The sequence below is a fragment of the Melozone crissalis genome, unplaced genomic scaffold (assembly GCF_028551555.1).
Source record: "Melozone crissalis strain CALT ecotype California unplaced genomic scaffold, PUWL_Pcris_2 ptg000042l_1, whole genome shotgun sequence".
Taxonomy (NCBI): domain Eukaryota; kingdom Metazoa; phylum Chordata; class Aves; order Passeriformes; family Passerellidae; genus Melozone; species Melozone crissalis.
Genome location: NW_026535820.1, coordinates 52,603,386 through 52,615,779, shown reverse-complemented (window position 1 = coordinate 52,615,779; position 12,394 = coordinate 52,603,386). Strand labels below are relative to the sequence as shown.

The following is a 12,394-nucleotide window of genomic DNA, read 5'->3' as shown; positions in this document are numbered from 1 at the left end:
ATGAGCAAAGCCATGAGGATACAAGTGGCCTTGTCAAATACAATGTTAGTGTACAAGACTACAGAAATATGCCAAACACCAAAACGCATCTCACATGGGCAAGAGGTATAATCCAGTCTTTCTGCATAATCGTTACCATACTTCAGATATTGGACATTGTAAAACAAAATATTTCTTTTAATTCTTAGAAATGCAATGTCACATTTCAGTCTCTCGCATTTAGCAAATTAAAAATGTCAACTAATCAGCTGCTACATCAAGGTACAATGTAGTAGGCCTGTACAGTATAGCAGAGGGCAAACAAGTAATGAGATAATCAACATCATCATTCTGGTGACTAAACCTCAATGTCTTTGCTCACTTCATATTGCATAAGACTTCTAAAATATTATTTAAATGTATTTAGATAAAAACAAAGCAGGCATAATACACTTCCATAGAAATCTATAAATATAACCACCCTTAAATTCTGAAAAAGTATGTTCTATTTAATTACTATTCAGAATCTCTTTTATTTCATGTAATCTTAACTAGTTTTCCATCCAATTATGGCACCTTCAAAAGCAATTGTTATTTCTATGTGTGCAAATGTATACTATGTATATGCATGCTTTGTCCTAGAGTTTATGGCAGACTATTTTTCCCAGATTTCTCATGGAAACAAGTTATTTTTATATATAAATCTCTAATTCGCAACAAAAATGGAACAAATTCAAGGAAAAAAGATTTTTCTTTGTTCTTAACTGCTGGAATAGACACACCTAATGCACCTATGGGGGAATATGAGAAGTCTACTTGATAGGCCACCAATCCTGTAACAAATTAATCACAAGAGACTCCAAGTGACATGCAATTTCCTTTCCCTTCAACCACAAATTATTTTAGCTTCTCAATCCACTGGGACATTTAAAACACTTCAGAAGCAGATATCTAATGACTCTGAAGTAGAACCAAGACTGCATCTTTTTGTAATTTCAATCTACATGGTGCCACTATGCTACAAGTTACTTTTGTTTAAGCTTCTTTTTTTTGTCTCCAAAGCCATGGCTTTCAATTATACCTAATCTCTAAATTTTACCATGGGAACGGTTTAAAAAGATGCCTGAACACTTCAGTTTTGGAGAGTCTCCAAAAGAAATGCTTTCCACCTATTTGATAAAGCCTATTTTGCCTGAAGATAGCCTAGAGCAACAATAGATACAGATGCTTTCCAAAACATCTCTAATGAAAATAATGGAAGAGCTACAGATCAAACATGGAATGTCATTCCACAGTTAAGAGAAGAAAACATACCAGCTTGGGCACTGTCTTTCAACCTTAAGGATATTTTCATCAAGATCAGTACAAAGTCAGTTTTCCTGAGCACTAGGGAAGAATTAAATTTATAGAACAAAAGGTGTAATTTGTTTCAGAAGCTTAACCAAAATGAAACAACATCCTTAACACTTGTCAGACCTAGATCACTGCTACACTCTTCTGATTTTTTTACTCCCACCATATTAATGAGCCACAGGTAGAAAGAGCACTATTTTCCCTAAAGAAATGTAGTGGTCATCTCAACAAACATGTAGATCACTAACACAGATTTTAAAAGAAAAGCTGTTTTGATTTCTACATCAGCCAGTGCTAAGAATTATGATGTTAAAGATCATTTTAACAAAACAGTTTAAATTCATCTTTGAACAGAAAAAGGAACTGAAATTACACTGTAGCTTACAAGCACATTCTTACAATTCAGTAACTGGAAGTACAGATCATGGAAATGGAAACTCCTGAACTTGGCATAAATTTGTCAACACTATATAAGCAAAACACCAGCTAAACAAAACTTGTTTAATACCACCCAATAATACCCAATTTTTACAAGTTCTGCTGCTTGCACAGAGAAAAAAGTTCCTGCTTGTCCCATATCACACAAGCGCAAACACACCTTTGCTCATCGTCTGGTCGTTTGATCAAATTGAACAGTATGTGCAGAAGCTGATCTCTCTCTTTGGGTTCAGGATGGAGGCAGGCTGTACACAGTATGAGTGGGATCAATTCCTAAAAAGTTGTGGGTAGGGGAAAACCAAACAAAGTAAAATTGCTTTGGGCATACATTCATTTACTGCATAAGAAACTAAGAAGATAAATCTAAAATCATATAACATCAAAACAGTTAGAAAAGATACTTTCGAGTCCTGATGTCTTAAGTGACGTGAGGAAAGTGGAGGTCTACAAAAGTTAGAATTATTTTCCTGCTAGGAAAAATCAGGGGAGAATCAGCACATAAAATGAAAAGCTCTGCAAAGATGACAATTAACATATGCAGGTCACCTGTAACCAGAATTAGAGAACAATCATGGTTTCAGTAGTTTTCACTGCCTACTGAACTGAAGCTCCACAGACAACTATGGAATAAAGCTCCTACGAAAAAATGCCACGGAGTTAAAGATTAAAGTTTCCAATTAAACATCCACACAGTTTTGTGCACAAGTAGGGAAAAAAAAAACATTGAGAAACATACATTGGTAAAGGTGACTGCAGACAGATTTTGTGTTGACTGACAATTATCTGATTTTTGTAAAGGTTCCATGATTTTTTTTTCCCCATACAAAAGTAATCTTTGAAGCTGAATTTTCTTTTTGGAGTAAATAAAACCCCTTAAAAGAACAAATTACAAAGAAAATACTGCGTAAAACATGGAGAGAAAATAGAAGGATCTTCATAGTGAAGGCCTCCTCCTTTCTAAATATGCCTACAAAGCCCATGGTATTCATTCCCAGAAGAACCAAATGTTTCTAAAACATTGTCTGGAAGTCCCTTCCCTTGACCTTGTTGATGTGAGCTTTTACTCCAACTGAATTTGGAAGCCAGACAGTTTTTAAGTGATTTAATATCTTAGAGATGGAAACATCGCACTGGGAGGTCAGGAAAAAAAGAAGAAAAAACCTCAGTGTCTGGAAAAAAACATGGGCAAGTAATCTGGAGATTACCTTGCACGCCTGCTGTGTACTTAGGAATAATTTTCAGCAGAAAGACTTTTTGTGAATTACTAATTTGAGACAAATAAGCAGGTGACAGTGGGAAACACATCTAACATTAGTAGGAGAAATTATACATAACCTGGAAAAACCTGTGGTTGTTTAGAATGATTTTGCAGGGAGGTGCAAATTTCTTCTTGCAGATATTCAAAGAGATCTAATCATGATGTTCTTGTGGACCTGTGGAAACACCACTGACAACATCCTCACTGCTCAACCTGTATTTTCCTAAACAGCAGGAGCTCTATATAAATATTAAACATAGAACTCCATTTTAGAGCAGTGCCTAAGCTAGCCAACTCCTGACAAGCTTTTTTTGGTTTTTTTTTTTCATTTTACAAGAATTCTACTCCATGCACTATTTTTCATCTCCAAAGATGACCAAGACACAACTTGAACTGCATTTTAACATTCTGTGACTCTGGAAGATACACTGGGAATATTCAACTCAATTATTATGATATAGATTAGAACACAGGAGACAACATGGAAATATCCTACCAATCACTTAAAAAACCTAAAAGGAGAGAAGGAGAAATGAAAAATAAATTTGAATACTTTGAACATTTCCATTTCTTAAATACTTTTTTAAGAGTAACTGTGGTTGTTTTTAAATAAGTGTAGCACAACACAGCATGAACTGAAGACCTGCATTAAAGGAACTTGACAAATTAAATTGCATGAACAACTAACTTTGTTCAGCTGAGAGCTTCTTTCCCTCTAGAATCTTCATGTTAGATCACATTATTTTTACTTAAAATTTTTGCCCATTTAAAGTTATGAGAAGTCAGAGGATTTAACTTATTTAGCTTATCTTTTTGGACTGCATAGAATTTTCTCTCCTGCAAATGCTGCTTTAATTCAAAAGACTTGAAAAAATATTTCTAAAATAATACCCGCCTCAACACCACTCTAAATAACACTACTTATACATTAAACTAAAATCTTTTAAATCTGATTGCAATTTGTAGATACAGAAAAAAATTACTACCATAAAGAATAAATCTCACTTAAAATCTTAAGGCTAAATATACATCGGTTACTTTAGTGAAATCTAACTTTCTGAAATCTACTCTAAATTCACATTATTCAACTGCTCTTGCAAGTATTTTTAAATACTCCTATGAAAAACCTGACAAAGAATATCCTCCATGAAATGGGACCTTTATGGGATTTTTGTTTCATCTGCTGAAACCAACACATTGATTTCACTTCTTTAGCATGTCTGAGTACCTACTCAAAAACCTCAGCTGCTTATTCAGAACTACTGCTAGATTTTAAAGCAGTACCATGAGGTGGGGTATTTTTAAGCTTCTTACAGAATTTAAGGAAGTTAACATTGTCTTGTTTCAGCTGAGTCTGCGTGAAAGGAAAACACCTGAGAATACTCACCTAGAAACTACTGCCTTGTGTCTGAAAGGTAATGAGTAACCTAAGAGCATTGACATGGGCAGATACAAGGCTGGTTCTTTACCTTGCAGCAAGCTGGTTATTCTAGCTGACGGAATTAGCTGTATTTTCTCGTCCATTGGTCACATTCTCTCATGCATACTATGGGAGAAGAGAGTGTTCTCTGCATCGCTGCATCAGGGCTTCTACAGCTCCTTCTATTAATGGGAGTGGAGAAACAGTGAGAAGTCTCAAACAGTCTTTTCTGTGCTCCCTAAAGCCCTCAGGGACACGAAGGTAAAACTGGAAGCAAAGGGGACTGTGGGACCAGAAGAACAAAACTGCTCTACAGAGGGATCAAACAGGTCAAGTGAAGTCTCCCAAAGACTTATAAGGGGCAGATTCTTCTCAGGACATTCAGGAGCATTAAGGAAAAACAACCAACCTACTGGTAGGTTTGAGCTCATTTCTTCCTGGTGCTAAGGGTCATGCCTTTGCTGTAGATTTGTTTTACAAATCTCAGATTTTTCATTCTTGAAACCAGCAGAGAAGCAATAGGAGGTAGCAATTTTCCAATAAAACACTGTAAGATTAGTATTTGGCTGTTTAGATTCAAGAGAAAAGTTCACAACATGGTATTGGAGACTCTATATAATTATTAATAATCAAGGAGTGGACTTCCAGTGCTATTTGAAACACTCTGCATTCCTTGGGAAGGAATACCACTTGTGCTGACAGTCATAAAGCAAGAAGTTAAATTTCAAAAATACCCAACAACTCTCCTTCTATTTAATTTGGGAACTTTCCTAAACATCCTGTTCATCCCCAAGTCCTTCTTTTCTCTTTTGCCTTTGAGTTCAGAACATGAGTTTTGATAGTTTGTGTTGGTGTTAGTCAACAGGAGTGACTAGTGACTCATGACCATGGCAAGAAGAGTGACTTCCAGAGCTTTGATACTCTTTTCCCACTAGATTCCAAGCATTGGAATTGACATGGTAACACTGTTGGCACTTGCAGCTTGATTCAATAAAATACTATGTGTCACAGGTCCCACCTGTCCTATTGAAAAGCCAAATTCCATACCTGTGAGCTACCCAGACGCAGAATGGAGAGAAAGAAGGTATTTTGGTTTTACTGTGAGAGAAGCTACATACAGGTGACTGACAGATAATGCTCTGAGGCTGACCTAACACACCGCATGAGAGAACTGAAACAGCCCATCTTCCCTCTGCTCTGCTTCTCTGTAACTTTCCATGTAGGTCTCTCTAAAGAAAAACTCACATTTTTCTCACCATAGTATCTCTGGACAACTTCTTCCTAACTTACAACAACTTGTTCCATTACCTTTGAAAGGGATTCACTATTTGAATTATCAATAAAGGCAACATTTACATGGACATATGGAGTAGCTCTCTTCATTATAGACAAAAGAATATGGCTTTTTTACAGCAATTAGTACCATCTAAACTATATGCCTAGAGTTCCTCCTACATATTAAAAGTATTACAACAAAATAGTAAACTTTGGGTTTTTTAAAAGTGCATCATATAGTGAACATCTCAGAAGGTAGCAAGGACTTGGCTGTCAGTTTTGTTTCCATCATTATAACAATGTTTTGCTAAACATTCCAACAAGTCTTCTACATCTTATTGCTCTCACTGATTACTGTCTTCTTGCTGGAGTTTGTATAAGCAAAATAATTATCTTAAAAGATAAATTTAACTAGTGTTAAGCGCCAAGACTGGTTACTTCAGTAGTAAAAAATTATTTTTTACTACTGAAGTAGTAAAATATCATATTTTTATTCCTCCAAATATTAATGTATTAATATTGCAGGCAACAATATACAAACCAGGATGACATGATCAATTTTGTTAATGTGTGCCTTTTAATCTTCTTTAATGGTCAATGCTTATATCATGACCCAATACTGTGTTAAAATTATTCTGTAACTTAGCCTCTGACAACAAGTAAATAAAATTACATAATCTTATTGTCTGCAACTGAAATAGCCGCAGGTACCAACAAAATACTGATAGGAACTGTCTTGGGCAAGAATGTACTTGAAGTTCCAAATTCATTCTTTTAATTTAAAATGAAAAAAAAAATTAATCATAGGATTAACGCATGACTCAAAACTTTGCACTACTAATCTTACCAATATTAAAATCACAGCTCTAATTACCTTTCATGGGGTGAGACTATTATTCCAGGATCCAAAGTAAGCCTCTCAGAGATGCCAAAGGGAAGTTTTTACATAAGAATCAATGCTAGGGTGCGGGTGTGAAAAAACTTACTACGTCTTTGTCTGTATCTCTACTGTTTATTTGAAAACACACATGCAAAAGTTTGTGATACAACAAAAGCTGGCAATTCAATTCATAAACATCAAACTCAACTCCTCACATCCATGAACTATCTAAGCTTTACAGGCCAAGTGTTGAAAGACATGGGCATTCAGACTAGAGATGAAAAGGATATTCTATGAGACTGAGCTATTTTACTCTAAGGAAACTGCACTAAGCCCTCATATTGAGCAGAAGGGAACTAAAGGACTTCAAACATAGTTATGTCTCATGTACACCCTCATCCCCTGAACAAAACAGCCCTGCAAGCCAAAATCAGCACTGAAAAGGACCTGCAAGAAAAGGACCACATAAAAGGACCAGCAAACAGGCTGTGGTCAATACTACCCCTGTTTTTAGAAACAATCTATAGAAATCCACTGCAATCTACGTTTTACAGAGTAACATAGTACTGTAATTGTTCATTTAGATTTCTTTATTCTCCCCTGTAATAGGAAATTAAAGTGGTCATCTAGGAGATATCGACAACTGACAATCTTCATGCCCTGCAACTCAGGTTTATGTACCTTTATCCATATCCAGCCATTATGAAATCTGCTAGACACAACCCTCGGAAGCAAGCAATTAAGTATACTGCCATGTTGTTACATGAATTTTGATGATTCTGAATTGCTTTGAGGCAATTTTCCTGTATGATGCATTAATGATTTTACACAGCTGAACTGCTTTTTTTAGAAACAAAATGAAATTATTCCCTCAGTCACCCTACTCAATACTGCGTCTTTCCTTCTTTATTACCTTCCATTGGAACCTAAACTACAGACACTCTAGAACAATTAAAGCTGCACCAATACACAAAAATAAATAATTTCAGAAATGTCAACTATAATATTTGCCAGAACACTTCCTACTGGATCAGGCAGGCTGCTACTGACCTTAAGATGCTTAAAAGCATAGGAAAAATGACTTCTGAATCTCTGCTAAAGGACAACAACTACTGAGAGACTGTCAGCCTCTGCAAACTCAGGTTCTCCAAAATGAAGATGCATAGCATATAATTTTCAGCTTAAGATTTTGCAAGCAATTTCAACATGACAGATGCTTAAAGAACAAAGACATTTCAGGGAGTCAGCAAAAATTATGCTTAACTCTCATCCTAATATATTGATAGTGTAAGATGTTAAATACTACCATTCTTCTTGTTTCAGAACAGACTGCTGAGAACTTTGCATTGTCATCTGAACCTGTTACACATCTTTCTCAAATCAGTGATTTTTAGGTATATTTTTACACTACTTCTCTGTGCAAAAGTCTCATTATAAGGTTCTTTACGGACAAGACTCAAAGATATACCTTGTTGAAGACAGCCTAGTTCTTAGGTTAGCTTTCCATAATTTGATTAGGATAAATACTGACAGATGGTCTACCCAACTTTTCCTTCAAGTTCCATGACTACATCAGAAAGAACATTAAAACAGTTATAGCAAAAGGTGGCAGGGAACTAAAAGAAGATATTTTAAAACCAAATTTCAATTACTGAAACATTAAGCATCCCATGTAATCCAATTACTCAATTGTGATCTGTGGTTTTTTCAATTAAACTGAAGCAGAAAATTTAAGGCAAAAGAACATGTAATCAAATATAACCTTCACTATAAAACAACCTAGGAAGGAACCAAGTAGGAAACAGAAGAAAAGGTTACAAAAATATTCAATACATTACACAGATTAAACTAAAAGCTGTGAAAAGGAGCCAAAATACCACATCCTGCCAAGCAGAAGGAAGGAAAGGAATAAAAAAGAAATCAGAAATTAAGCACTGATCCAGGAACATTCACAGAATTATTGTGAAAGACAGAAGCATTTCCAGAGCACCCAGTTAACACCCCCACCCCCTCAAAAATAAAGCCTTTTATGACTTTTCAAACCATAGGACATATCTCAAGTTCACCATGTCAGCTGCTGATAATTACTTGTATGGTATAAAAATTTTAGATTACAGGATCAGTACGAATTTCTTGAGGAATTTTCAAAGCCTTAAAATGAATTTACACAAAACACATGACTAAGTCTACCATACTGTAGGTCCTGTCAACAAGGACTAAAACTTGCTCAACAAGATATGTTACTTCAAACCCTTTAATTCAGTGTCAACTATAAGGACACTGAATTTTTGTTTTATATGCCTTCAGTTTATGGTTTCTTTTACATATTTGGTAATGTGCAATATTTACATCAAGCAAAACAAAACCAGTCACATTTTTTTCCTTCCTTTTGTATCCTATATAGCATGAATGATTATGCAAACCATCAACTTCAGTTACATTCAAAATTCACATTACATGTTCGTAATTTTTAGTCGTTCTCATTTTAAAGTTAAGGAAAACATATAAGCAAGATTGCTCATTTCCTTACAAAGGGGTATTTTTGATGAACCTTTACTTGGCTGATACATGGAGCTTCCAAGAAAAGACATGAAAATAATTTGTTTGTTGAAAATTATTTTTGTTGAAGTACGCAGGGCTGCAAAAGAACCTGAACATTATTGCTTATTTAAATTGATAGACAAAATAAATCAAACAATGTTTGAACTCATAGCCCCTGTTTTTACAAAGCACATTGATATGGTCTTCCCTACCAAAAACATCTGTGCTACCACAAACAGATGGACCTACAGTAACAGCCTTGCTGAATGCTAAGGGATGCCTTAAGCAGAGGAAGGAATATTAGGATACCATGCAGGTTTGCTGAACTCACCTGACAGAGGTGTAAAACCATTTTCTAGGAGCAGAGATGCATGCACAAAAGTAAGAACATGATTGCAAGTAATAGACTTCCATGAAATTAGACACAACATCTTCAAAATTAACAACAAAATAGCATGATGAAAAAAAAGAGTAAAATTTCAGGGTTCCTCACCTCTCGCTTTGCAAGCAGCACATTAGGAACTATATGAGGCAGGCAGCGTCCCAGCATTAACATGACACTTTTCTCACTGTCTGCAATTCGAGATACCTAGAAAACCAAGTTGCTTGTTTGCTTTTTAATAAGCACAGGAAGAGAAAAATAGCATTTGAAAGGAATAATAAAAATTGCAGCAGGCTGATCACTTACCAGAACAGTATTTAATTTATTCCCATACATTAAGCTGTAAGTTTTCGATGTGTCAGCAATTTCAAAAGTGTGAGTAGAGACAAAGTTCCCAGTAATTACACCTCTATCATTAGGTTCCATATTTAGCATAAAATCTAAGAACATATATTTTTTTCTTAACTTTTATGCACATAGATTCATCTTTCCATGTCTTTGTTTCAAAGCAATTATTACTTGTTTAACTATTGCTGCCATGCAAAATGAAGGATCTTATAGTTTATGCCAACTGGAAGTATACCTCTGATCCCAAACGGCTGTCTGCTGACATCCGACAGAAAGACAGTAGTGCTTGATGGAAAGCTGGTGACAATTTCCTGAAATATCATCCAAAAGGGAGAGGGAGAAGAAAGCATAAATCAGAAAGATGATAAAGCAGGTCCTTTCACTCTGGTTTAATCAGCTAGGTAAAATGACACCCAGAAAGCATGTTTAAGTGGTTCATACTACAGAAATTTTTAAATTATCTTTGACTTTTAGAGTGTTTCATTCGTAGCAAGAAAAAAACGTGAGTGTCCTAATTAAGAAGTTAGATTTAGTTCCAAAAAATATAACATCTTTCAAACGGCTGCACAGACAAAAATAGGACTAAATCATGAAGAAAAGGAAGCTTAGGCAATACAAGAGGAAGCATACAATTATGTAAACGGGGTGGGGCGGGCACAGAAATCACATGAAACAATATTTTTGCTTAATGCTCTGATTCTGCAAATTGCATAAAAGCATTTGAGTAGTCAGTCAAGTTAGGAGCTTCAGGGTTAAATAGAGTTTGCTCAACTGCCACTTTGGGATCTAACTTTGGATTCAAAAGCTGCCAGAACCTCAAAATCAATCTTAAACTGGTGTCTAAACCCTTTTACAGGGTGCATCTGCACAGGCACTGCCTCATGGCCACATCCAGCACCAGCCAATGCAGCCAAGCTACTCAAAGCCTTAAGCATCCATATCAAACCCTGATAAAAGCTTCAAAACAGCTGTGTCTGAAGAAGGTAATTTGGCAGAAATGTTCTCAGAAAACAATTACTGACCACTACATCAAACAGGCAAGCAGCAGCACCCTATTATTCCCAGTAATGACAACTTGCTCTGCCTTATCTCAGGCCTTGTATTTAGATGCTCATCTAACACTGCCCCATCCACTATGTTTAAAGAAGAAACACAACATTTGTCTTCCAAAATATGCACAGAAAGCATCTCACCCATTTCCATCATCTGCTGTTTGAGTCCTCTAATGATACTGAGAGGAGGCAACTCCTATTTTTTACGTGGAAATTGGTAACACCTTTGAACCCTCAAAAATACACACAAGTGCACAAAATCCAACACACAAATGATTACGTGCATGGACGTACATTTTATCTAATAGATTGATACATAATACTTCTTACAGTAAATACATAATCATTCACCCTTTTCTAACTGAAAAAGCCCATTAAGAATCAAAGCTCTTACTTACAATTACTTAAACTAATTCAAGAGGACATCAATAAATATACCAGTTTTCCTCTTCTCACTATTTAGAAAATTATGATAAATAAGATTTTTTATTTATTGCTTAATTTTTTTAATAGTATGGATTTATGAAGTACATTTTAAATTTTAATGAAGGAAGCTTGTTTTAATTCTATTCAGCCTGGTTTTGTGCAAGGTTCACTTCAAAAAAGTTACTTAACTACTTAAACGGTAGCGAGTTGTAAAAGATCTCTTTCACAATATGTTAGTCCTTATGCTGTAAAATATTCTTGAGTGACAGATTTACAGACTCTACTCAAGACTGTAGAGTTTTTTTACACTGGGAGAACATTAGCAAGCATTGCAAAGCAGCAGCTTAACATTAACACAGAGGCAAGGCCTTGGCCAGCCCTTTGCCCAGTCTGTCCTTCAACCTGGCACTCATTCTACAGAAAATCAGATCCTTTTCCACTTGGAATCCTAATTAAAATCCTACATAAGGGCAAGCTCCATTCCCACTTTGTAGAAATGAAAAATAAGTATGACAATATGTCACTGAATTTCCCTGCGGGTTAAATAACAGCAAGCTCTGGGCAGTGTGGATCCTCTTACAATTGCTGGCTATACTTGGATCCAGAAAGCTTCTCCTTAATGAAGTCTTACAAAATCCTTGATGGCTACACTGAACAAAAAATAAAAGACCAAGGCCTCTTGCACACAAGGCAGTGGCAAGCCTCTTCAAGGGTCAACAGATGCCAGCAGTGAAGATGTCTGAATATAAGAAAGCACAATGAATAAAAAGCCCAGGCACTACTGTTCTACTCTATATAACCCCAGGACAGAAGAGCCAATTCATTCAAAAAGACAGGACTGCTGTATACAGAAAACACTTTGTATTTGGTGCAAATTCCCACACACCTCAAATTAGTTGAATAAACACATGTGGTGTAGTCTATTTAAATCACTGCTAGTGCTTTGCACTGCCATCTGCTAACTGAGGCATTTTTCCAATGATGGTCATGTCCTCATTTGCCAGCATGCACGCACAGCTGCTCTGAGTGCAGGCACACAAGG

At 35.8% G+C, this 12,394-nt stretch overlaps 1 protein-coding gene across 2 annotated transcripts in view; it reads right to left on the bottom strand.

Annotated features, from left to right (window-relative positions):
• Window positions 1–12,394, bottom strand: part of RELCH (RAB11 binding and LisH domain, coiled-coil and HEAT repeat containing) — a 75,200-nt gene that overhangs the window by 31,775 nt on the left and 31,031 nt on the right. For both annotated transcript variants that reach the window (XM_054284855.1, XM_054284856.1), the window contains 3 exons: window positions 10,110–10,185; window positions 9,638–9,733; window positions 1,931–2,043 (listed from right to left, as the gene is read on the bottom strand). In XM_054284855.1, the coding sequence (XP_054140830.1) occupies window positions 1,931–2,043; window positions 9,638–9,733; window positions 10,110–10,185 (285 nt within the window). The remainder of the gene's footprint in view (window positions 1–1,930; window positions 2,044–9,637; window positions 9,734–10,109; window positions 10,186–12,394) is intronic.